The sequence below is a fragment of the Calidris pugnax genome, unplaced genomic scaffold, assembly GCF_001431845.1.
Source record: "Calidris pugnax isolate Ruff unplaced genomic scaffold, ASM143184v1 scaffold44, whole genome shotgun sequence".
Taxonomy (NCBI): Eukaryota; Metazoa; Chordata; class Aves; order Charadriiformes; family Scolopacidae; genus Calidris; species Calidris pugnax.
In genome coordinates, this window is record NW_015094506.1 from 30002727 (window position 1) to 30030141 (window position 27415).

The window sequence follows — 27415 nt, forward strand, 5'->3', positions numbered from 1 at the left end:
GAAGAAAGGAGGGTAATGCCAGAGAGAGGAAGCTAGAACTGATATTCCTTTCTTCCTCTCCAAATCTTGCTGACTGAGAAAAGCTACTCGTACCTCAGACCTTCTTCACACTGATGTCAGAACAGATGACATACAAGGTTAAAAATACTGAAGAAGAATTCAAATTTTTTTATCATTTTGTTATTATCTCTTCACTCCAACTGCCTACATGATATGAGATGGAAGAACCCCATCTCTTTGAATTGCCATTTTATTGGAAGAACAATATTCTACAGAGCTTAAAAAATTAATAATTATCAACAGGTCTTAAACACCTTTTGTAACAGAAACAGGGGAAGAGGATGGTATATCTATGAACTGCAGAAGTTGGTAAATCTATAGAACTCAATGTAGAGAGTTGTCTCCTGTGTCTTTTGCCTCTGTGCTTCAGCATTAATCAAGTTGTCTCAATTGAAATAAGATACCCACTGAGTATTAAAACATACAGTTAATCAAGACTTAAAAGTTTTCTGTAAAGCATGAAAACTCAAATGGCTTCTGTATGGCTCAAATTGTTCCATTCCAATGTGCTTAAACTAAGATGAAAAATGCCCAAAACAGAGAAATTATTTTATTTACATCTGGCAATATAATTATTATAATTTTAATTCAAAATTAAATATTATATTTAGGATTATCAATGCCAAGCATTTTAGCAGGTGCTGGTATGAAAATTTCACACTATAGGACAAAAGGCACAAGGAGGAGCTGAAAATGCCATTTTGCTCTAGCAAAACCACGTTGCTCTAGCAAAACCATATACTTGGGAATATAGGTAAGGACATGCATGCATTTTCTATATTGGACATGAAAAGTGGTAATAAGCAAGGTATTCTTGAAAACTTACTTGTAGCTGGGATAAAGCACTAGCTCCTTTGCTCTCTTGGGAAAGGAAGAAGCGTACTGACATAAGAAGCTCTTGAATACAGCAGCGAAATTCCTCCTCATTTTGACCACCAGTGGCAATAGAGAATAACCTTCTAGACTGAACTATATATTTAAAAATATATTCCTGTGCCTGAAAATGTCAAAATCAGAGATAACTCATAAAAATGAACCAGCTCATTTTTAAACAGAACATATGCAATGCTTATATCATTCAAATAGTGACAAGGGTCTGAAACAGGACCCCGTTACATGAAATAACCATGTTATTTAATTCTGGCAAATCTTCCTGTTGAAACAGGAACATTTCAAAGGCACATACACAAAAATATTCTTCTCTTACTTTTCATAATTTCAACAAACTAGGGAACACAAATGGAAAACTGCAAAATTTCAACACTCCTCCATTATCCCATCCCTTGCGTGTCTTGGGCTACAGAAACACCTACTACATAAACATACAATGTAAGAAATAGGCTCAAACTTTTGAGCTGTTTTTGGAATTTCCCTGCCTGTTAAAAGTTGTTTTTCTGTAAATGTTAACCAGGTAATACTACAGAAAAAAAAATAATCTTAAATTGAAAAGCTGTTGGAAAAAACTGTTGGAACATAAATGAGAAATACAGCCCTTTCTTATTAGCAAGATGTCTAAGTTAACAGCAGCACAGAAAAGCACAGAAGGGTACCACATGGATATTTTATTTACAGATTGTAGCACCTGTCCCAAATGGGATTATTATGTTGTACAGCTCTGCCTTGACTCCATGCTGTGCTCTGCTGATGGTACAAAATGGGGCAAACAAGATCAAAGAAACCCACCATTTTCAGCAGAAATTCCCAGTGTCAGGACTGAAATATGAAGTCAGTGTGCATGTCTGCCATTTAGATTCTCTTACATGACAGACATTAATACCATGAATGCAACCTGTATTTGATTTCTTAGATCTACCTCCTGCTCATGTATAGCCTAACTCAGTAAGGAACGTAAAGCTCCAGAGTCTACTGATAGCAAGCTCCATTGATCAACTTAGTGACAAAAGAGAACGATGAATAAACTGACTGCACTGAAAAAGTCTGCAGGTCCCTAGAATTAGGGACTAATTCTACTACCATTCCATCATTTATACATACTTTGCTCTATTTTCTAAGTTAAACCAGTTCACACTGTACACATTCAAAAATATAATTGCCTTCAATAATTCTTATTACCTTTAGTACTTCCTGTATGTGCTCATGCAGCTCCACTTCAGTGACTCGATCAATATGCCACTTTAGTACTTTTATAAGATCTCTAGAATAACACATTAGAACGTATTATAACACACAAGCAGAAGAAGGGTTAACTTTGTACTTAAAATGCAAACCAGTAGCTCTTATACGATAAACAATGACAAAATAAAGATATGACTAGATTTCACTAATCACTACAGGCCCAGTGTTACACTTAAGTCTTCAGTCCGCTGAAAGCCACCTGGTAGATCTCAGACGACCAGGAAATAACACCAGCATTACATATGAAGCAGAATGATTCTGACAGGGACACACAGGCTCGGTCAAGCCAGAAGAGTCCCTGCCAGCGTGGACTACCCCTGCTCTTCCATGCATTGGTTTGCAGTCTCAGTAAGCTGCATTGGTTTTAACGAAGTTGAGGTAGCAAATAAATACGGAGAGTACAGCAACGGAAGCGATACTTATTAGGGCACTGCTCTACACAGACAGTGAACGCAGTTGCAGCTGGATGATGTTCCTATGTTTTTCAAAGTAATTCAAATAAAGATATACACTGAAGAAAAAGATTTAAAAATGAAGCCAATGTTAGAGCATTAGCAAGTAAGCTTTCGGGTAACTTGAAGTTAATTTACTCTTTTTAATGGCCCAAAACTGGGCATTCATACAAGCATTGCATTTTATTTCAAATGGTACCATTTAATTTAGCCTAATGATTGATTCTGCTTAGTTTACCAATAACTGTCAGTATTCAAATCAAATAGAAAAAGTACAGACTTCACCTGTATGCAAGTGCTCCTGCAAAATGACTTTCAATGTAAGTGTCCATTACTGGCTTAAAGTGGTGAAACTTGCTGTCCTGCAGCAAATTTATTATGTGAACCTAAGTGACAGAAAAAGAGGAAAAAAAAAAAAAGGCTGTTTTTTTTTCCTAAATTAGTTCTTAAATGGTGTTAAGCATCATCACAAAATGAAACTTACCAAACAATCGAATACTTTTGATCCATATTTTTGAGAGTTTTCATCTAAAATCCCAAATAAAGTGTCTAGTGTGTCTTGAAGAAACTGATCAGAGAGAATACGATACAGTTTGTCATTAAATAGTTATTTTTGTGACATGCAAATACATTAGTTCCCTCATATTATCTAAAAGGATAGAAAAGTATATACCTTCACTATTTCTGAACCATCAATCTCTTTTAATTTTGAGAGGCAACCTGCAATTTTGTCTGGGTGGGTTCTCCATTTCAGAAGGTCAAGCATATCTCCTACAAAAACAAACTGCAAGATTAAATTTGGAAGCAAAGAATCATTTCAGATTTTAAATTCTCCAATTACAGTCCACTGAGCAAAACTTGGCATCATTAAACTAAAAGAAAACATCTCAAAATTTGCTATAATATGATCTGCCCAGCAACAAATTTTCATTTCATTCCATAGTTGCTCCACCATTAGAAACATAAGAACACAATGCTGGTCCATTAAAATCAGTCTCCTGTGGCAACTGTATCATGCAATCTTGTTCAGATATTTGTCAACTGCCATCTTAAGAAAAGTAATTACTTTGCTGTCTCTTGTCCCATTGGAAGATGCCTTCCAGACCCATCCTCTGACAGCTAGAGTCTCCTAACTACTAGTTTGAATATACTTAAAATACTTATCTTCCTATGTTTTTTTAGAGAGCAAAGACAATGCCTCTAAGATCCTGCTTTATTAATAAACAAAACAATATCTTCTGAAAAATAAACTCTTCTGAGCTAAAACATACTTGAGCGTCTTTGTAGTTTCTCCAGTTTTAATTCATTCTCCTTCAAGCTTTCTCCACCAAAAAGGTAACTACCTTACATACAAGCTTACACCACCTTTTTCTGTATCATTAGCAAGCTCACATGTCTACTGTAATCACCTGATTATATGTTCCAGAACGTGAGAAATTTTTTAGATACCTATTTGTGTCACCAGTATGATGTATTTCTCCTGTTTAATACTGTTCAGCTCCCTGGCTACAGCAGAATTCCCCAGAATCTCCATTAAAGTATGATCTTGCCTTTTGCACCATTAGATTTGATTTAATTTCTACTCTTTCTCACTAATTATTTAAGGCAAAGTTACCTTGCTTTGTCTGCATCTCAATTGATGAGTGCTTTCAACTATGTATTAGCAGAAAATTTCATTAACAGGCTCTCTAGTGTCAAAGGTTTTAGTGATTTACTGAATTAACTCCCATCCCCATCCCATTCCACACCTTTAAAAAAAGAGATCAATCCCCGCCCTAATTCTTCAGATCTAGTAGTATTTTCCTTTCAGTCAGGAAGGAAAATCCTTCCAACTACAGTGCAACCTGCTAGTTCCCTTTTAGCCTTTATCTACCAGTTTTAAAATTCTTATTCTAGTCCATATCTTTTCTAATTTCCCATGTGGCGTGCTATTGAAGTCCAGATGGTTTAGATATGCTATGTTTCCTCTGAATAACAATAATTTTAAAAACCAAAAACTCTGAAAAGAAAGATTAAGAAGTTTATTCTGGCATGATATGCTTTGATAAAGTCATCTTACAGCACATTCCATTTAACTACACGTCCATTTTTTCATCCATGATTTCTTCTAAATACTCACATAAAATTCATCAGAAAGTGATGGTCCAGTTAACATATCTGCTCTTCCACCTGTCTTAAATGTAAGTACTATATTTATTACTCTTCGGTCATATGTCATTGCTTTCAGCTTCAGAGATGTACTAAAAAAACCACCTTGCTATGAGACTGGGAATTTCATGTCCCATACCATTCAATATCCTAAAATAGAGTTTTGCAAACGTGGCCTGGCTTTTCAGCAGTTTTCACTTGATCCTGAACTCTGACACATTGCTGTTATTTTTCTCCCTTCTGTTGCAGCTTCTCTGCTTACTCCTCACATTTTCTGCCCGTGACTCACTTGTTCAGGTTTGCAGCACTCCTTTCAAGTTGTATTCAGTAAAAGTTCCACATACTTTTGAACTGTTGAATTAAATAAATCCCAAAGCTCCTCTACATTCAAGTTTATTACTTCCACGTTTCACTAACCAGCTTTTCAGAATTTCTCAAAGCCTGGCCGTTTGAAGCAGAAAACCTTAACCACTGTCCAACCATTCTATCAGTTTAAGTTGAACTTCTGTCTAGTAGATCACTGTCTAGCATGGCCTTCGAAGGACCAGTTCCTCTGACATGTTCTCAGTACTTATCAAATTAAGAAGCTAATAGCAAGTTTTCCTCTTGGTTCAGCAACTGTTTGGGTGCTTTCTATCATGGAACGTTTTCACACTTAAGGAACATTTGAGCCACATCCATCTGTCTGTCATTTCTTTCCCAATTTGCTCCAGGAAAGCTCCTCTCCTCCCCAACAAAAAATGAAGTAATATTTCAGTCTTCCATAACATTAAATAAATCTCTACCTATATTCAAATCTTGCCAGAAATGTTAATGGCAGTCACCCTACATGCTATTCCACTAATATTTTGCTACTTTAATTGATTTTGGTGGGCACTAATTCTTTTTATGCATTTACGCATTATTTTTTGCTTTGATTCCTGCTGTGCTAGTATGGAACGGTTTGGATTAAAAGAAAACCTTGAGTTGCACGAGGAGTGCTGAAGGGTCCCACACATGCATCAGAGGCATCCCAAAGACCAATGATAGGTCTTATTATTCCTTCTGTCAGGAATTTTCAAGAAACAAGCATTACAAATCCAGTGAACAGCATTTGTCTTTTGGATAATTACATGGACTTCTACACTTTATTCTGCTTAAGCCTCAACTTAAGTTGAGGAGTAGTGAGAGTAGCTGAAGCTGTCACTTCATAGCAGGAAAAACACTTCTTTACAGGTTTGCTGGAGGACCTTGCTGGAAGATAGTTGACACTCAAAATGAGGGATTTGTTGGGGGATTAAAAAAGAAAGAGAAAGCAAATGTAAGACACTGACTTCAAAGCACTTATTTCAAGGGAAATGCTAAGGAGGAAAGACATTGCTGAGATAACATTAGCGAATAGCCCAAGCATAAATGACACGAATAGAAAATCTGACATATGAATCACAAGGGGAAGAGATAGCAACGCGTTATGTATTAAAAGAAATGAGAATATAAAATTGTCCCCCAAAATAGGGTAACTAGGAAAACACAGTTTTGGGAAAGGGAAGAAGTCAATGCTGCTGATAAACTTTGCTGAAGAAGAAAAACGTTTCCAATGCCTTCCCTTAATCATGATCAGATTCGTACATTTAAAATAGGAATGGGAGGTCAGGTGTAACCTACCAAACAAAGCACTTCCCTTCTCAAAGTCTGTAATTTAAACACAAAGTGATAGGTTTAATAAAAGGTTTAGGTCATGCATATAAGGAAGTGGTTTGGGATGATCTTTCCATCTCTCTCCTATAAAACCTAAGACATCAGAAATTGGCCTGGTTTAGCACTACTGCACTTCAAAAGGAAAAAACCAAATTCCAGAACTGGCAATCTGCATTGCTTTCCCAACAGGCTGCCTCTGTGGTTTCCAACACTCCCTCCAAACTGGGGTCACTCTGGAAAGCTGCCCCCTGTCACTTTTGTTTTATTAATCACCAGTTTGGCTTTTTTTTAAATGCAGATAGATGGGATTACACCTCTGCCTTGCAGCAGACGTGCTGTGTGGCTTGTCGCTCTGCTGATGAACAGCTGCCTACTGGGGATGCGCCAATCAGCGCTGAGAAATGAGTGGATGCCAACTTGCTAAAATATTCTGACTTGCTGGATGGATCCTGAGTGTCTGACAGGCAGAGATCCCGCCTATACATCAAAAACTAAGTAAGACTGCATTGATAACTACTCAGTAGAAAAATACCGTGTTCTTTCTTGCTCTTTTGGGCTCTTTTAGGAAAATGAAATATTACTATCCAGCTAAGAATGTAATATATAAAAGATGGTATACTTTTTTGCTATCTGTTTAATTAACTGATTAATTATTCAGGATCAAAAGTCAAGCAAAGGAAAAGCTAACTGGCAGGGAGATGAGATAAGAACGTGTTCTTATGAGATATCTTGATGAACGCACAGACTCCTGGTTAGAAGGTCCCTGAAAATTGTTTGGAAATAATCCTAAAACACCCTCCAAAGTACCCAGGGTAAGGAAGGTACGGGTCCCAACAACTGGGAGTCAGCCTCCTTCCCCCAGTCCCCATAATTTTAAAATGCATGAGCGCTGATGATATGGGGGAACAATCAATGAGAGAATGACAGCTGAGTAAAATTTCCCAGCAAACGAGTAAAGCTGTGGCCCAATTCAGTCACACCCTTTACAAGTCTGGGTTTGGGCTCCTTCCCCACCCCATGGCCAGACCCATACCCTAATTTTCAATTCATTTCCGGGCTGGACCCGGCTGGTCTACCAGTTTGTAGACCCAGGCAGATCTCTGAGAACTTCAGAGAAATCTCCAAACTTAAAAGTGATTAAAAAATAATAAAAGCAATTTTCAAAAATACTAATATGAATGCTTACTAATAAAGTAAATACAGAGATCTTTTTAATCCTGTATTTTTTAATAAATATGTTACATTCTCTCAGCGATAACTGAGGTAATGCTCACATGACCAAATATCCACATGCTTTGCTCTATGTTCATTTTCTGAGCATGCAATAAGTTTTGGCAAATTTTTGTTTAAAAGAATGGGGATTTGGAAACTCACCAAGATGAACTTCCCAAAGAAGATCCTTGGAGAAAATATGAGCCTGTCTATTGAAAATATTTCCACCCTCTGAAGTACTGCTGAAATAATTGTTAACTCTTTCAGAGATGAAAAGGGGATCAGTATTATTCAGATATTCTACACCCTCTTACTCAGGATATGGTTTAAAAAAATTTTTTTTTTAAATTTTATGCCTTATGTCACATATTTAGATTTATACGAAATAATTCCTGTACTATGAATATAAATTGGTATTATAACCCCAGACAACAGCACAAGTATTTGTCAGTGAGATACTTAAGTTCTGGGCAGCCCTTCCAGGCATGTGTAAGTACTAGTAGATTCATGTGATTTCCTGAATGACGGCCTTTAACTGAAGCAACTTCAGGCCGTTATTGCCTATTAGCAACCTTTGGGAAAATCTTTTATTGGCAAACTTTTATTACTTGGAAGCCAATTGTGATGGCAACACAGAATGGATGTGCACAGTGAACCAGACCACATAATACTTGCACATAGTTCTATTTTGGACACTTGTTACTAAATAGTGAAAATTAAGATGATTATTTCAATTTAAAAAGGTGCTCTAGTTGTTGTTAAACACCTATAACAATTTGCAAGCAATTAGCAATTCTATCATCATACATATAAAAGGGTAAAGACGCAGATGTTTACACATGAGCAAGATCTTAAAACTGTAATAAACAGCTTAGAAAAAATAACATAAAACTATGGGGATATCAAGAATGGTCAGAAACACATCACCAAGCAAATACACAATATTTAGAAATTTGTGGGAAACTGTTTCAGTTACAAACGGCAGTTAATATGGCAAATAAACAAGAATCTTAAGAATTTTGTACAGAGCAATGGTAGAGTGCAAACACATTTTCAAACATATTTCTATCTGCTGCTCCTTATATCCAGTATATAAGATTGTTTTAAGTGGCACTAAATGCTTGTTGGCTTAAAGGAAGAGAAGTGATACAACAAAAAAGCAATATGTGCTTAATTAAAACCAAACTGCCACAGCCTAAAGCCTACAATAAGTATTTAATAAAAAATCTACAACAAACAGATTAAGAGGTTTTGTGAAACAGCTGGGTTTTGATAGTTGATTCCAAGACTGCTGCATTTGATTCCAATGTTACGTTAATCTAAAAAGCATTCTTGAACTACTTAAAATCAGTGGTTTATCATGCTGCATTGGTTTCCATCTGGATATAAAAAATTATGAAGAAAACCAGTTTGTAAAGTGGATAGAACATAAGCTATTTTTGAGTACATCCATGCTTGCTTGGCAGGGAAAAGGCTAGCTATCACACTCATTTGAATTCATCATGTTTTAAATAATCAACATATCCTACCATTTTGCGTGAGTTTAGTGGAACAGAGAAAGGATGTAATCCAGAAGGACTCTTTAGTGGTTTTTACTGCTTGGCTGTTGTTTCCTAGGAAAATTCCCTTTGAAAAGGGAAGTTTGAGGTAGCGACCAGAATCCTGAAGGTTTGTGTTTTCTTCACACTGTGAAAAAAAAACAGTTAAAATAACTGTCCTGCATAAAAACAAAGGACCAAACCCTTAAATTGTATGAATTATTATTGTTCTTCTTCCAGAAATTGAAGAATTTTCACTATGCCTGATGCAACCTTGGTTTTGGATCATAGCTTCACAACTGACATTGAAGTATAATAAATTTGCAGAGAGTATGTCAAATGAATAGGTACAAGTTTTGGTGTTAAAATCTAAAAGTTATCTGGGAGCATATCAAATTCTCTGAACAAAATTCCACAAGACTGAAATAACTCTAAAAATTATAACATTGAGTAGATGTGCATAAATGAGCTTGTTTGATTTTTCAGCTTCAGCAATTAAGAGGGTATCATGGGGTTGACTTTGTGAGTTTTAGTTGAACTTACCTTTGTGAAATCCATTATATAATACTAAGATTTAGTAAAACCAGTGCACTGAAATGCATGCCTAGATTCAATTGCAGTTTGTGACAGAAAGATTAATATTAAACAATCAGCAATAGATATTTTAATGGTGACAAGATTATCACTTATTTGGTAATAAATACAGACTTTCTCACCCTAATGTTTCTGGGCATTTAAAGTACGTTCCAGAGGAATCATTACAGCTAATGATTACTAATTCAAATTACCTTGTGTACAATGAGTTCATGGGTGCCATCTGGCAGAGTCCTCCCATTTTCCTGCATCAGGGGCACAAAAGAAAAGCCGAACAACTTCTTCTCACCCTTTTCTTTTGCTGAAATGCATATGTAAATAGCAGCATTTAAAGTAAATATTATACATTTTAGACAAATAGATATAATAAAACTTAAGAAAGTATACTGGAAGCTATTTGCAGCTAGTCAGACTAAAATAATCTTAAATTTCTTTTCAGATTTGCACATTACCTCCTGTAATGGTTTCTTTTATCTCCCTGTAAATCAGAAAGCAGTATTCTGGAATGATTTGGTATTTATTAACAGCAAATAATAGAAGCCACTAAATACGCTGTCTTAGCAATGCATAGAATGCGAGGAAACCCAAATGAATGTCACCTTGCCAGTCCAACATGAAGAGAAATGGGTTCTTTTGTGACAATTATCCCCTATAGTAGCTTCTATCTACTCATCTCCATTTTAGGTCAGCCTCAGGCTACACTGCACTTATATTTTCAAATCAAGCATCTTCATCTACAGATATGACTGAAGATGTCACTGTTCCTTACATGAATGTTAGACAGCAGATAACATTTTCAAACTTGGATGCCTAAGCTCAAATTCCAAAACTCACCTATCACCAATGAAGCAGACTGTAAAACACTAAGAAGGCACGGTTTTGACTGAAGCCAACTATTTCAGATGCTGAACAAAATTGAAAATCTACCAATTTTTCATCAAATGTGTGTATATACGACTTCCAAGTCTGAGTTTAGCACAGTTTGGGTGCTGTAGACAATCATAACAAAAATATCCAACTTGTACTGCATAAGAAATACTGTGCAAAAACATATCATGTTTGAAACATACCACTGACATTTTTCCTTTATTACCTCATAAATTATAAAAGATATCTTAAAAATAAATCAATGCAAATTTCTTCCTGTGTTACCTGTTCCTTACATTTTGAAGTTTATGTACCTGAAATCTAATTATACTATCACTTAATGTGTGTCACTTTCCACAAAGGCAAGCTAAATAATCATATCTTGCTATATCTACATCACCAAAAAGAGCAAAACAACAGCAGCAGTTTAAAAGACATCCAATTTTATCCACCTTTCTCTACAAGCTTGACAGCAGCCAGCACCTTATCTATGAGACCTGTCTCACATAGCTTGGTGTGCGGAATGCGGAATTTTTACCTCAAAATGATCTCTAAAATCATTCAGAATGTTTAGAGAATTTTGGAATTTTCCAAGTTAAAAAAAAAACAAAAAAACAATACAAAGGTGATGTTAATTTACCATGATAGGTCTAACATGTTTCCTATTGGCTGGATTGCTAAACGTGCAAAGGAACAGGTATAATTTCTGGATATTTCACCAGGCAGATTCTAAACTTGCATTTTGAGTTTCCCTGAAATTCTGTTCATATTTCCAGCTGCAATGTTGTTGATTTCTATTTAATAAAACTATAAAACTAGACTGGTTTCTCCTGGTAAAGCCTGGTAGGCTTTGCCAAAGCACTGAGTTCCACCACGAAGAGCTGCAAACCTGAGAAGTTGTGTCCTGAAAGCATTACAGAGAAAGATCAAGCAGCTTTTTCCTGAGGTATTATGGAAACTCATGTGCTCACGCAGCTGTAACAGAGAGGACTAGCAGAAGTCATGAACAGCGCTTACTGGAACAGTGCCGGAATTCACAGCGGATGTGTGCTCCTCTGAATTTATCCACAGGAATAGGAAGTTTCAGCAGCTCGGCCCATCTGGGACCATTGTTATGATAAAGCACAAAGGAATGGTATTCGCTGGCTGGGGGTTCTCCAGAGCCGAATGAGATAAAATCCTAATGAAGAAAAAGTATCGATTAGAGATTAAAGGCAGATTAGTTCACTGGTAAAATGTCATCAAGGACTGTTCTTACAAAGAAGACTATTTAATATTTACATTCATGTCATAAATGTCACATGGTATAATGCTAAATATCTTAAACCCCACAAAAATAGTAGTACTTTAATACTGTTAATATGTTAATATTTGCTGATTAAAAAACAAGGCAAGAGTCATTCACATGGATAAGAATGTGGTTGGACTCGATGATCTCAAAGGCCTCTTCCAAACATGAATATTCTGTGATTCTGTGAATCAAAGTATTATATAGGGAGCACAACCATGAATATTTTGTGATTCTGTGAATCAAAGTATTATACAGGGAGCACAAGGTGATTATGAAGGCTTAAGCAACAAATTTGACATGTAGCCCCATGACACAGCATGGTCCATCCAGTGTCATGCCCAAGCAACAAAGAAGAATTTAACTGAGACAAGAACCCCCCGGGCTTAAGATCTTGAGTCCTCTGAAATAAGCCTGTAACCCTGCTGTTATCAGTGATATGTCCCAGCATGAAAAAAGAAAGAAATCTGGATTCCCTGATTAGGAATAAGCAAAATTTCGGTTGCTTTTCCAACATCCATGATATTATCTGCATAGTAAGGTAGGCAAATGGATTTGTCTAAGTTCTCACTTGGGAATACCTGTTAATTCTCTGTGGGAGAGGTAAGCAATAGCTTTTCTCCTCGGCAGTTACGAGGGATCACCTTCGGATCTCAATATCCTTTACTTTTTTATGGGTGTATATATATGTTATATATATATACACACTTAGACATAAGTATATATATTTTATATAAAAAAAAAACCATACGTACATCGCACACCATGCATTTATATGCATAATGTCACTTCACATATATACACACACACACAATTTGCACCAGACTATTTGTGTTGGTCTTTTTTCATTTTGTCCTCAATATCATGCAGAACATGGGAAAAATGTACTTTCAAATAAAAGGGGAAAAAAAAAGATGCTAAATATGTATGGAAAAGGGTGAACAGGAATCTTTTGGTACAGAAAAAAAAAAAGAGAAACAGAGATCTATTAATAATTAAAATAAAAAACAGTGCCTGTTTGTAAGCTATCACCAGCAGCATGCAATGAAACCTGAAGGAGGAGCGTTACTTTATTCTTTTATTGATACATGTTAAGTGATTTTTGCATCAAGGATCTCTGATTTATTAAAATCAGACAAAAAAATGAAAATGATCAAAACATAGTCTGTGTAACATGAGGAAATGCATGCCTACTATGAGAAATTATTATTAAATAAAAAAAATTCTCCAAAACTGGATTTTGCTTCAGCATTTCCAGTGGCTTAATGGAACCATTAGTTATTTAGTTGGCATTTATAGGTGTTTATCTGAATCACGTAATTGATCACAGAAATAAAACAAACATGCATTTTATAAAGGTTTTAAGCAAAGTAGAAATACTTTGCATATCTAAAACCAACAAAAGATAAACATGACCTTTCCAAAGCACTTTTGTACACTTCAAATAACAGATGATTTACATCTGAAAAAAATGTATCAAAACTAATTTCAGAAAGGAAAAACTTATAACAAAGATACCTTTAAAATTTGACCACTGCTGTCCACAACGTGCATTGTCACTTCCACATTTCTGGCCACACTTTTCCCTCCTTTCTCAAATTCTCCTCTTTCTACAGTGATATATAAATCATTCCTCATTTCACCTATTAAAAAAAACAAACCAACCACAAAATATGCAGAAGTCAGTTCAACTTGCTTACTTTTTGCTTTTAGTACTTCAGTAGACTTTCACCTTCTCTTCCAAACAAAGGATCGTATCATACCCACAATTTATGAGTATTTTTGGAATTTAAATAATAACAATTGTTTTCAGAAACCAAGAAAACCAACAAAGCTTCCTCCCTTTACAAGTCCAAGAGATTATTTGAACCTATTCTAGGGGCTTTTACTTATCTAGCCCTTTTTGGTTTTCACAGTGGTATCTCCAGCTATACCGAAGCTGGTGTCTAGCCTCAGATCATTTAATCCCTTTTAATCTAAGGAAATATTAATGTATTTTATTTTCATTTGTCATCTTTACATTTCTTTGTTTAATGTCTCCTTAAAGAACTGATTACAACTTTTTTACACTTAATCTCAAAAGAAAGTGCATTACTTTGACAAAGCAACAAACAAGAGGTTGGAGTTCTTTGCATTAGAAGGGCAGGCTTCCCAGATCACTAGCATTCAAATCCGTCTGTCTGATCTAAAAGTTCTTAACATATTTTACACTGACAGAGTGTTTTGACTTTTTCTAACAAAAAGTTAGCTTAGCTTATTTTTTGCTTGTTGGAAAGGCTTCTGAGAAATTAAGATCTTCATTAACACATTCAAACCACAAATCCAATACAGGCACTACCTGTGTTACACAGTATGTACAAGCTATTAAATACTGTCAGCATGTTGAAATTCAAATTCTCTGCATGTTCATACATTAACATACTAAGTATTCTGTCAGATGGGAACCAGATCTTCTGGATGAAATCAATGGTAATTTTATTTTACTTTCAATTGACACAAACCACAAAATTTATCATTGATGAAAGGAAGAAAGATTGTTTGGCAGTTGAGAGAGGGTGGAGGGAGAAGCAGTACTGGTGGTGACTGGAGTCACACAGAAGGGAAGCCCCTGTTCTGTTTGAAGATGCTAAATCTATTTCTAAAAAATGTAAACTAATCTAGCTCTGGACAAATATTACTAGAACAACTTAGAAGCAATTGGCCTTTGCTTGTGAAACACTAGAAAAATGAAGGATGAACAGCATAATAACAAGGACCATCTTCTAAAATTCTAATTTCTATATTTAGTAGAAAAAGAAATTGAGAATATTACTTTCATCTAGTGAAACACAAGTTTAGCATAACTGAAGTTAATAAAGTAGACTTTCACTGAGCACTGGTGAAAAGAAATCAAGTATGACAGTTTTGTGTACTTATAGGTATAACTCCTAGAAGTCAAACATGAGATGAATACTTGTACTGTTGGTAAAATGAATTGAAAGATATATAACTGATAAATAATCAGTGTATCTTCAATTTCTGGATTCATTTTAATGTGCAAGCAGAATCTGATCTGCTTGAACTTTCCAGGATACTCTCATTTCACATTGCTCGCATTTATTTTACTGCATGCAACTCTCCAGTGATTTTTAAGTACCAGAAACAATGATCCTGCTACAGTTTTATAATATTTTTATAACATTATTTCATCATTCTATGCAAAATAATTAAATGATTCCTCCAAAGCACAATTTAAACCATTGCCAAATGAGGGGGAAAAAAATGGCAAGAGGAAACTGCTATTTTATGAAACCTCCAAGAACATGCCCATAAAAAAAGGTGGGGGGGCAATCTGCTACTGTATTACCTTATGATCAATTGTCTTCTGAAACAACTATAGACAGAGGCTAGAGTACAGCTAAACAGAATAAACAGAAATAAATACCAGGACCAGGTGGTATTCACTTAAGTTTTGTGTGAAATCAAGGATGAAAGAGCTGAATAAGCATGTGCCATCATTGGATCAATCTCTGCTTCCTGGTGGAAACCAGGTTCAAAATAAGAAAAAGGCAGTGGTTATTCAGGAAATGGACAGAAAGATGTGTAGGGAAAAAAACCAAAACAACCCAAAAGCAAGCCCAAAACAAACACAAACCAAAACCTTTCAAAGGATGTTGTGAATGTAAGAAACGAGTAAGGGTTCAAGGGAAGAATGGAGAAGTCATGGAAGGAAGATCCAATAAAGGATATGAAACAGACAGTCACAAGCAGCTCAGGAAATCCCTTGGGCTGAAAATAGCTGGAGGCTGGGAGAGCATCAGGGGGGTAATTATTATACATGCATATATGCATGCTCAGTTCTTACTCGTCCTTAGGTGTCTGTTTACAACACTCAGCAAGATGGGCCCTTGATCTGAATCAGTAAAGCTGTTCATATGTTTATTCAGGTTACAAAATTACCGTTCAAACTACTAGATTCTGATTATTTCCACACTGCAGTAACATTTTCTTATAAAAGATTTAAAAGCTAATAAAGAGCATGCAACACGTTGAGTCCTTGCTTAGCATATGCTTATACTAGGATCAGTTCTACTTAGTGCTGGCAGTCGGTCACTTTCAAAAGTCTTACATTCAGAAAAAATGACAAATAATTGAAAAGAGAAACTTTGTAATATAACTGATTTTAGCACACAACTTGTAGTTGCAGCAATTCCTCTTTAAAGATTAACTTAAATTCCACTTTCAGTCGTTACTGCTATTTATCAGCAAGGAATTATTTCAATTTTCCATGGGGTCTTCACAGAAACAGAATCAAACAACCATTTCTACCACACGTTTCATAACCTAACCCAGACAAAACTCAGTGAAAACCACATTTTTTCCTCTTTAAAGATAGCAAACTGTCAGTCAACCTCCTCAAGTCCCTCTCCTCAGGATTCTCTCAATCCATTCTCCACCCAACCTGTACTTCTGCTTGGGATTGCCGTGACACAGGTGCGGGACCTTGCTCTTGGCTCGGTTGAACTTCATGAGTTGTACACGGGGGCACCTCTCAAGCCTGTCCAGGTCCCTCTGGATGGCATCCCCTTCCTCCAGCATGTTGACTGCACCACACAGCTTAGTCACATGGGGAAACTTGCTGAGAGTGCACTCAATCCCACTGCCCATGTCACTGACCAGATTTTTAAATACTGAATATTTTTTTAATATGAAAAGCTACAGACTGAAGCACTTTGACAAGAACTTCTACTATGAAGTGAGGGCTAGAGCCATATGGAAATTGAAGTTCCATAAAATTTAACAAAAAAAAAAGTAAAGCTGCAATGGTGTGGATGATTATACAGCCTTAACTTTCTTGTGCAGCACAAGCGCTAAGTGCATATTCTGCAGGGACATTTACTATGGCAAGTGAATTTAATTGTATGTGAAAAGCGTTGAATTGAAATGTCTGGGTTGTTAAATCAAAATGCCTACAGCCCAGCATTGGCAGTACCTGCCTCTTCATATGGTCCTGCCAATACATTTCAGCTTTGACCTGGCAAAAATATCTTGAAAGGACTATTTACAGGCTGAGAGAGGAAAAACCCCAAACCCTTCTTGCCCCATAGGTAGGTGCTAATCAGGCACATTATAGCTCAAGGCTTCTGACCTAAGAAGAAACAGAAGCAGTTTCATGACTTCAGTCCAACTAGCAATGAAGTGTCCAAGGGATGAATAGGAGCAGAGAACAGAGACATGATCAGTACCAATTACATGAAAGACATAATTACAAGGAGCAGGAGGAAAAGCCAATTAAAGTTGCAAAACAAACACAAGACTGACTGCTGAAGGACACACTTATTCCATGCTTAACTAATGGAGGTCACTGCAAGAAAGACATTAAGGTGCTGGAGCAAGTCCAGAGAAGGGCAGCAAAGCTGGTGAGGGGTCTAGAGAACAAGTCTTATGAAGAGCAGCTGGGGTAACTGGGGTTGTTCAGCCTGGATAAAATGAGGCTGAGGGGAGACCACATCATTCTCTACAACTACCAGAATGGAGGCTGGAGAGAGGTGGGGGTCAGTCTCTTCACCCAACAAACAAGTGATACGACAAGATGAAATGGCTTCAAGTTGTGCCAGGGGAGGTTTAGATTTGATATTAGGAAAAGCTTCTTCACTGAATGAATTATCAAACATTGGAACAGCCTGCCCAGGGAAGTGGTGGAGTCACCATCCCTGGAGGTATTGAAAAGACGTGTAGATGTGGTGCTGAGGGACATGGTTTAGTGGTGGTTTTGTCAGTGTTAGGTTGATGGTTGGACTTGATGATCTTAAAGATCCCTTCTGACCTTGACAATTCTATGGTTCAGCCTACCTAAAACTGCCAACCATAAACCACAAATTTTAAGTAAGCAGTAAAGAGAAAAGAGCCAGGAGTAATTTTCAGGTTGGAAATGACAATGCCTGCTCAGGGGTCCTATTATCTCCACCACACAGTTTTATTATGGGATGGCTCAGCAGGCTGCCTTTCCTTCATAGATAAGAGGCTGCATCACCACTATTCAGGACCTGCTGCTCCTGACCTCCAACCACTGGTCTGCTGTGGGTGTATTCCCAGCAATGGGACCTATACAACAGCATCCCACAGCTCAGAGAGGTCTGAATGCTTCCACTGAACCTCAGATGACAGCAGCAACACAAATAATCACTAGCGTGGAGAAGGTCAGATCAGGAGAAGTGTCAGGAGAACATTTGTATGAATGTACTGTTTGTTCTTTTATTTTGCTAGAAACATTTGTACCTAAGTGTCAAAGTAATGCTCCTTCATCACAAAACTGTTTCTAAACTTACACTGAGGAAGCTCTGTGTTACAATTGCAACACAAGTATTATAACAAGACTTCTCATATTCCAACCACATTTAGAACTGTAGAATTTCTTATAGTATATTAATATTAAACAGGGTTTTCAAACTGAAGATAGATGTCAAAGATCAAAGGTAGCTGTCTACTAGAAAGAAAAGAGAGTTTAGTTAGCCAGCTATCCTTGAAAACTTTTCTAGTGAAATAAATTCCAATTTGATTATTTAGTACTGGAACAAAACACAGCGTGATTGTATTTGAATAAGATAGCATCTCTGATAGTTACAGCTTTCAGTGTGCAAATCTAAACTGTCCTGACAGCAGCCACTAATTTAAAAATAATTACACAGAACTCACTATGAGTTTTTGTTAGGAACTGATGTTTTGAAAGATTTGCTCAGAATTATAGGTCCTTTAGAACCACAAATTGAAAAGGAGCAGAAAACATACTTTGTTTTAGAGAAACTTCCTTTTCCTTTACATATCTGTAAAATTCAAGCTAATGAGTTGCTTTGTTTTATACCCTAAACATGACTAGAACATCTCTTAGAACAATTTCAGTTGTAGAGACTGAAAATCTCTGGATGTGGCACAAACAAAACTGTATTATCCAGGATGTAAATCTTATGGATGCAAAAAGTTTTTGAGAAAAGTTCCTTAGAATACTTTATAGCATGGGACAAGAGCTGTGCGGCTACTGTCACAGTGGCGTGTCAACTGCACCACTCAGCTTGGTTTCATCCACAAACTTCTTGAGCACGCGCTTGATCCCACTATGGCATTGGTGAATTCCTCCAATAACTATCCATTGTAATGAGGAATTCCTCATCCACTCAACAGTCCACCCATCAAATTCATCTCTCAAATTTAGAGAGAAGGATGCTGTGGGGGATCATGTCAAAGACCTTATGGAATCCAGATAGATGACATCTGTAGCACTTCCCTGTTCCACTGAAATAGTCACTCCATCATAGAAGGCCAATAGGTTGGTCAGGTAGGACTTGCCCTTGGTGAAGCCACACTGGCTATGTTCAATCACCTCCCTGACCTCCATGTGCCTTAGCATAGCTTCTAGGAGGACCTGTTCCTAGGCCCAGAGGTGAGGCTGATAGTTTGGTAGTTCCCAGGGTTCTCCTTTCTACCCATTTTAAAAATGGCTGCAACGTTTCCCTTTTTCCAGGGAAGATATTTTCACTGATATTCTTCTTTATATAAGGCAAACATTAAAGCATGTGTTAGAATTTCGGGAGCATTTGTGACTGGTAACACTACTGCCTTTTTACTATTGGATGAAGTAAGCTTTGGCATTTAAATCAAAGACAAAGATGAACAAACAGATTCCTTTTCTCAGTTACCCTACTGTCCTTTTTCAACAGAACATTTTTTGTATTATCAGCTTTATTACAGAAACTCTCAACAAGCCCTGAGAAACGCTCATCAGAAAACAGCTGATTAAGCAAATAAAATGCTCGTTTACAAGGGGTTCTCAGACTGTAACGCTTTAAAATTTCAAATGGATTGTAAATCTGCCAGGTAAGATCCAATTGTTCTGTGACTTCTTTTTTTACTCTTCCTTTTAATGATGAGGTATAAAATAAGTTACTTTCCACAAGTGGGGAATAAAAGACTTGCATGTTTTTTAACAGAAAACTTTGACCTGTTGACTTTGCATAACTACAATATAAATATTTTCAAGATAATTTTGAAAGACCATTTATTTTTACAGAGCTAAATCATTCACTTCTGAGGTTGCTAGTGGTCCTTGACTGTTTTACTGAAGAAAGACTTCCAAGCCATAACTATCCTTGTATAGACTTCACATGCGTCACTAGTACTTATACTATGCTCAAAAGAAAGACAGCTTACTCTTCCAAATATTATTAACTCAGAAGGCCCCTTTCCCTATTCTCCACTTCCAGAGAATTTAAATCAAGGGAAGCTCAATTAAATTCTGGCTTTTCTTCTCTTTCCATAGTTCTCTTCTATTTTTCCTTCAGTTCCTAACGAACCAAGAAAATAAGACCAGGGAGATGGAGAGGAGAAGGAAAACAATACAGAAATTCCTTGCACTTGCCTAACCAAGTATGTAGTCATGTATTAGTATCTTTGTTTTCTCCAGTGACTTGCAGAAACGATAGTTCCTTTGATAGGATGGAAGCTTAAAAACAGTATTAAAATAGGATTTGGAAAGCAGAGGGTATTCCCCAGAGAGTACTACAGTTTCATGAAAGGTCAAAATTCAGAGTGTCTTTACTTCACAATATTGCTTAAACATATTTTGTGTAACTAATATATCCATGCAATATCACTTTCAGTAATTAAAAATACATATTTCTGTGTTCTTGGAAATCAGAAGAGTAAACAGTGGCAGGTGTTAAATTTAGGCTGTTTGTACTCCATACAGGATAAAAAGATTGGAAAAAATCATACCGCTGCTCGTGGGAGAAAATCCTTAAGTGTGTTAGATGTATATTTCTTTTCCTAGAATCAACAACTTTTTACTAAGTCCGAGATCACTGACAGATTCCATAGCTTTCTTTACATTTTTGCTCTCCACACTCTTATTCTAAGCTTTAAAAGAAGGAATATGCTTCTAGTCAAAATTACATCATTGAAAAATGCATGTTATCACAGGGATAACATTTTGTGAGATCATTTGTATAAAAAGACAAAGATTCTAGTTCCAGTTTCATTTTTAAATCTTCTGAAAATAGAAAGTAAGAAAGATTGGAGAGCGTGTACTTGCACATGAAAAGAATAAAAGACCTTTTAGTAATCCAGCTGAAGGAGTAATGAGTATATTCAGTAGCTTTCAAAGAAGGATTCTAATGAGATTTAATTGTACAGCTAAAGGATATTTAACGAGGTTAAAAGTTGACAAATGCAAAGCCATGCAGATGTGATGGTAAAAAAACACCACAAAATTATTCTTCCTAAATTAAACATATGAAAATATAATGTAGGAAACTGAAAAGCACTGCAACATCCTGGGCAGCTCATCCCAGCTACTGAATGACCAGAAATTGGAAAAAAAAAAAAAAAAGATATTACATTGAGAAACAAAATGTGACTTATTGTTTGACAAATAAGTCTGAAAGTATGAAAATCCATTACAGAAATCAATACTGCAGCTTTATGTAAAGTCTTTAGCTGTGTTATTTGTGAAATTATATCACAGGATTAGGAGAGGACCAAAACATTCAGAGGGAAGGATTATAAACCAAGTTCAAATCATAAACTGATCAGATTACAGCAGTTCTGATCATAAACTGAAAAAGAATGTCTATAGCTAATTGATGTCCACCTGTGAAAATCTGTTGAGATGTCAGCCAACAAGCCAATAGATTATACACTGCAGTACCTTTTATGGACTAAGATATTTGGAGGTGAGCTGCTGCCCTCTATAAGATAACAAAGCCTTTTAAATTTGCATCTGTAGCTGTTTTAAATAAAAATTACCTTTATATTGTAGACAATGTTGCATAGAGTAAGTCTGTAGGCAGAGTTCCAGGAAATAAGGGTTGGACCTAACCTAATTAACTAGTGAAAAAAGGATTCTACAGAAACACATGAGATTGCTTTACTTTATGTGCTAGTGTATCATGCTGAATGGGTTTTGGCTTTGCATATACCAAGGAGTCAAGACAAATCCTACCACTAACAGACTTAGCACTATTAAGAACAATACAGCTTAAGTAAAGCAGGTGCAGTTCTGGTCTGATAAGCACAAGAAAAGAAGATATGCAGCTATATGAATGCTTACCACACGATAGTTTAGAGTCTGTTTACTATGGCTCCTCCAATAAGTCCTCATTTAGACAAACAGCTGTGCTAGGGTTTATTCCAATTCTAAAAACCCCAGACAACACAGACTAATGATCAGGCTTCTTCATGGAATTAGATATCTTCCACAAAGATGCGAAAGAATATGTACATGCATATGTGCTACAACACATGAGCATATGCAGCACTGAAGTTATGCACCGATACAGATGCTGTAAGTCAAATTTGGAAACAGACTCCATAAGAGTGCACTACATAAAATAGCAAAAAAGCTGGTAAATGTATAGAAAAATGCATAAGGGCTTTCACGGTCCATCGCCTGTTATGTACGTTAATCTAACTGGTCCAAAAGTATAGTATACTCGTAAACATTTAATGCTAAATTTTATATACTAAGTAATGTAAGTAATTTTATAGTTTAAGTAAGTAATTTTATATACCAAGTAATACTATATAAATTTTATATACCTTTCAGGAAATGGTGAACACAGAAATCTAGGGGGTAAGCACAGTTGTGCTTCAAGGCTGTACAAAGCTTTCTGAGAATACTGGCGTGTGCATCTGCAGACGGCCACACCAGGACGCTGGAAAGGAGTTTACTAGTGGGTGCATAGAATCTGCCTTTCAATCCTGGTTAAACCTAGAAAATGCATGTCGATTCCACTCACAAGATGATACTTTCTCTGCCTGTCCTTCTTCTGTCAGCTAGAGTTATATTTCACAGCCTTTTGGATCATATGCTTTTTTCTACCCATCTACTTCATTTCCTAAAACACTTGGAGTTCTTCATTAAAAAATTCCACGGGTCCTGCAAATAACATTCTCTGGCTTCACCCTGTCAGGCTCCAGTGATATAAAAAGCATTTCTCTATAAAAACATGCATTATTATTGTCAACAAAATTCTAGTTTGGTATGTATGCCGATCATAGTTACTTTTTACAGCAAAAACTGAGAAGAAAAGGATTGGTATGACAAAAAACGAAGGTCACAGAGAGTTTAAATGCACCAGAATAGGACAGAGACTTAAAATATGGCATTTATAAAAGAGATACTGCAGTTTAGCAGCATGAAGTATTTCTTCTTGAATAATTCAAGAGAGTCTGGTTCAGTACCCTAACCTAAGTGCTAATTAGCCACAGCAATATACTTACTTTCAACAAAAATATAAAATAAGATCTAATTAATGACCATTTCCAGTGGCAAAAGATGAAGTTCTCTAATTTATCTCTGAGAAAAGACACTAAAAGAGAAACAAAATGAAAGGGGAGCTTTAAAAGAAAAAAGCATTTCAAAGGCTAGCTTCCTGCGGGCATTTCAGCGCCTAGGGCATACTGCTCTGCTTAGCCCTTGGAACTTGTTATTCCAAGAGTAAGATGATTATTTCTCTTTAGGAGAAACCTCTTCTATGCCAGTAAACATAGAATAAATGTTGTACTTTTTCTAAACTGAGGAATGTGTACGTTTGGACTGAGAAAGCAGCACACTACAACACCCCCCCCCCCCCCTTTTTTTTTTTTTAACTAAAGAAGGGACAAGCTGAGCCTGCCCAAGCCTTTGGATTTGAGTTGAGAAATTCCTCCAGCAGCTGATTACACAGTACTCTACTATAACATGGTTTTTGCAGTTTAGTACCTCACATTATTTCACAACTGGAAAGCGAGGGGTTATGAGAGGTATTTATAGAACTTAGAAAACCTGATAGCACAGAGCAGAAGGTCACTAAATCATGGATAAATGGAGAAAGGTTTCTTAATTGGAGTTATAGTGTGCTCACTAAAACTGCTTCTACTGTTAGCAGCCATATTATCTACAGTACTCATTTGATTCAAATTACAAATTCAACAGTAATACAACAAATAGACCCTAGCTAATAAGCCATAAGATTTCAACTGAATGCTTCCATTAAACATACATATATAATTTACCTTTAAATTAAATGGCAGCTGACTCATGCATTTCATTGTTCTAAATATCACAGTGACAGCAGCAGAGCATTTTCATTATAATGCTAAAACTGTTTTATTAACTTGTGTTCTGCGCATGTTTTAAGTGATTAGCAGTACTGATCAAGGATGTAGAAGGACAGATGTTTAATTGGCAGTGAGAACACAAGAGCGAATTCTCAGTTGTCAAGTTTCAGGCAGCAGTTCAAGAGAAATACATGCCCGTAGCTAAAGCTGAGTCTCATTACTGAGTTTTAAATGCCTATTTAAGACCTCCTTGATTAGTGAAGTATTAAAGCTTATTTATTCTTGCCTCAGAACCTTAGTTTACTTCTGACTTAGGTACACAGGAATGCAAAGACAGATCTTTATAAGGAGGTGTTCTTTATTAAAAATCTGCAAGTCATGAGGATGATTTACATTTGAGAGAGTCAAGGCATTGTGTGTGTGCTCAGCTGAAACTAAGATGCTCCTCCCTGCAACATTTCTCAGCAGCAACACATCATCATAATTGTGCCAAACTAGTCCACTTGTAAATAAGCTTTCCTTTAAAGAGACATTAGCCTTATTATTTACAGCAATTCCTTCAACTTTTTGAAAATTTCATTTCAGGGATGGCACTATAGATATTACTGTTACTTCTTCCTCTATTTTCTTCTTCACATTTATATTGACACATTCTTTCTACCTTCCTTAGTATCTGTTTAAGAATTTGCATATTTTGTAATATCATATAATCAAAATAAAGTCTCTATGCCCCTATTATTATCCTTTTTCAGTATGTTCATTTCCAGTATTTGAGACACAAACCTGGTGAAACCAGAAGCTGTACAGTGTCACTGAAATTCTGTGAATCCTTATTTAGAAAGCTACCATCTTCTAAGAACATAATGTTCTGCTGGTTATCTCTTTCTCTGCATAGAGCTCAGCAGTCTTGCATTCAGTCATTTTCACTTCTACAAAGTGGGGTTCCATCTCTCAAAAAAGGCTGTATGTCCTTTTGACACTGACATAGTAACAATACAACACATAATGCAATGTGGCCACTGGGGCACAGTTTTCTTCTAACTATCTGAAAAAAAATAACATCAAAGTCTCTGGAAAAGTTTAAGAATATAGCATTTTCTTGGAAAGCAGTTGAAAATCTAAGTAATTTCTCATTAATTCTTTCTTCTGATGCTTATTGAGAGTTTTTTCTTTTTAACTTACCAGGCATGATAATATTAGAAAAACCTAGTTTCCTTGTTATGGATACTCCATGAGTAAACATGGATGTGTACTCTCTCCGAATTTGTTCTATGTCTCCATGAAGCAACTGAAGAGAAACTGCCAGACCTGAAAATGAAAAGGAAAAAAGGAAAAGTAAGCCATTCAAACAGATTATGGTCATCATTACTTCTTAAATTTTATATACTTGCAAGTATGTATGCATTCCTAAGAACTCAGAAAATACAGAGAGTTCAGTAATACCAACTCACCTTAATTTTTCCCAGTGTATTTGGGAATGGTACCAACACCCAGAAATCAATAAAGACTTGAAAACAACTACCCATGAAAAATCATTTGCAAATTATTACTGATGCGTAACTTAACTACAATGATACATAGGATCAAAATTATCTCAATAGGGATAGGTTGAGACCTTAAATGGAAAAAGAATTTTAAAATGTCCATTTAGAGAAATGTCAATCAGTAATATTTGCTACCATTTCCATTTCTCACTTTCTTCAACACAATGCTGCCTTCATTTGCATGCAAGAAAAGGTTCAAACACAATGGTCTCTATCTATGGGAGAAAGGTGGAAGTCTCATTACAATGCATCACTAAACTTGATACAAAGTTCTACAAGTTATTAATTCAAAATCTGAAGAAACAAACTCTAACAAACCAATATAGCATAATTAGTATTTTCTTACTTAGGCGCAGTAATTCATAATGACTAAAATTATGACTTTTTTTTTTTAATAATCATCAGATTTAATCAGTCATGCTCTTTCCTACGTTTGCTAGAAGACATGCAAAATGCAAGGGTGTCCATAGAATCGTTTTCCAATATTTGTTCTGCTAGAACCAGGGAAGAATAACTTCATCTACTATATCTAGAGTATACAAATAAACTGCAAACAGTATACTTCATTACTGGGGGTTGGACTAGATTATCTTTAAAAATCCCTTCCAAACAAACCATTCTATAATTCTCTGATTACAGCTGAGGTTAACAAAAATGACATACATGCCTTCTTTGGTTATTTCAAATATTATCACTGAGGCAAGTGTCAGGATGATACAGCTTGTAAAGATTAATCTTCCCTGACCTTCCACATTACTACAGCATATCACGTGTCAACATACAGATCAAGGAGAAGATAAAAACAAACTCTTCATATAAACTGAACAACTGGAGATAAACAGACAGCTCAGAAGAATCATAATTAACTTTAGATTAAGCTTAAGTAAATAACATGTACACACAGACTGAACAAGGTCATTGGTCCTTTGGGCTTTGGAAGAAATTTCCCCCACAACCATGTTACTATTTAACTGAATAAATTCACTTGAAGTTTGATGGTTCTTAAATCAGAGTTTGAAAAATCTGTCCTAAGTACTGCCAGTCCAGGCTACTGCACTAAAGAGATCAGAGATCTAATTAGCATGACAACTTTTATTCTCTTTCTCTTATCTACACTTACCTTTTATTATTTTGACAACTCCAGAGAATGTGACCAGACTTCTGTTCTCTTATGAAAAACAGCTCACCTACACATCTTCAACTGAGTACGTAAATCTTACAAGGAAACACATTCAGTGAAGTCTGTTCTATTTTAATTTTCATGTATTGAATGCATGGACATTAATTATTTTGGTAATGGGAATTTGTCCTGCGGTAATCAGTTAAGAACTTCTATGAAGTAGTGACAATTATTGTTGGTGTACACAAGAAAAGAAACCACACTGTGGCCAGCTGATGGTACATGAGGTTGGTAAGAAGTCATACAGGCAAAATTTAGACTCTGTTAGAGCAGCTGAAAAGCTTTTTATTGCTGGAAAGAGCAAGGCTGGGTGTAGCTCTCATGCAAATATGGATATTTAGCCCACCTCCAGTCTTGTTTCTTTCATATTTTAAGAAATAGTTATACATACATATGTATAATCACCCCCCCATATGTTCCTATTGCACTGTTTTGTTGGAAACTTAAAAAAAAAAATTGCCATTGTTCCAGATCACATCAACCAAAACAGTGTTAATCAGATATTGTACACTGCCTGATGCTCAGTAAAGTTTCTGCATTTTCTAGACAAAGTGTTGAAGACCTCAAATCCAATTCGTGCTACCGTTTTGTGTACAAATTTCACAGGTTTCATTGAAGAACTTTATTTAGCTCAAAAGTGAGATGTG

At 36.1% G+C, this 27415-nt stretch overlaps 1 protein-coding gene across 1 annotated transcript in view; it reads right to left on the reverse strand.

Annotated features, from left to right (window-relative positions):
* DOCK4 (dedicator of cytokinesis 4) overlaps window positions 1-27415 on the reverse strand; it is a 174206-nt gene that overhangs the window by 87894 nt on the left and 58897 nt on the right. The window contains exons 13-22 of the mRNA XM_014963343.1: window positions 25227-25352; window positions 13491-13615; window positions 11702-11864; window positions 10012-10118; window positions 9215-9371; window positions 3322-3419; window positions 3133-3216; window positions 2934-3034; window positions 2134-2215; window positions 887-1057 (exon numbers count right to left, since the gene is read on the reverse strand). Of these exons, the coding sequence (XP_014818829.1) occupies window positions 887-1057; window positions 2134-2215; window positions 2934-3034; window positions 3133-3216; window positions 3322-3419; window positions 9215-9371; window positions 10012-10118; window positions 11702-11864; window positions 13491-13615; window positions 25227-25352 (1214 nt within the window). The remainder of the gene's footprint in view (window positions 1-886; window positions 1058-2133; window positions 2216-2933; window positions 3035-3132; window positions 3217-3321; window positions 3420-9214; window positions 9372-10011; window positions 10119-11701; window positions 11865-13490; window positions 13616-25226; window positions 25353-27415) is intronic.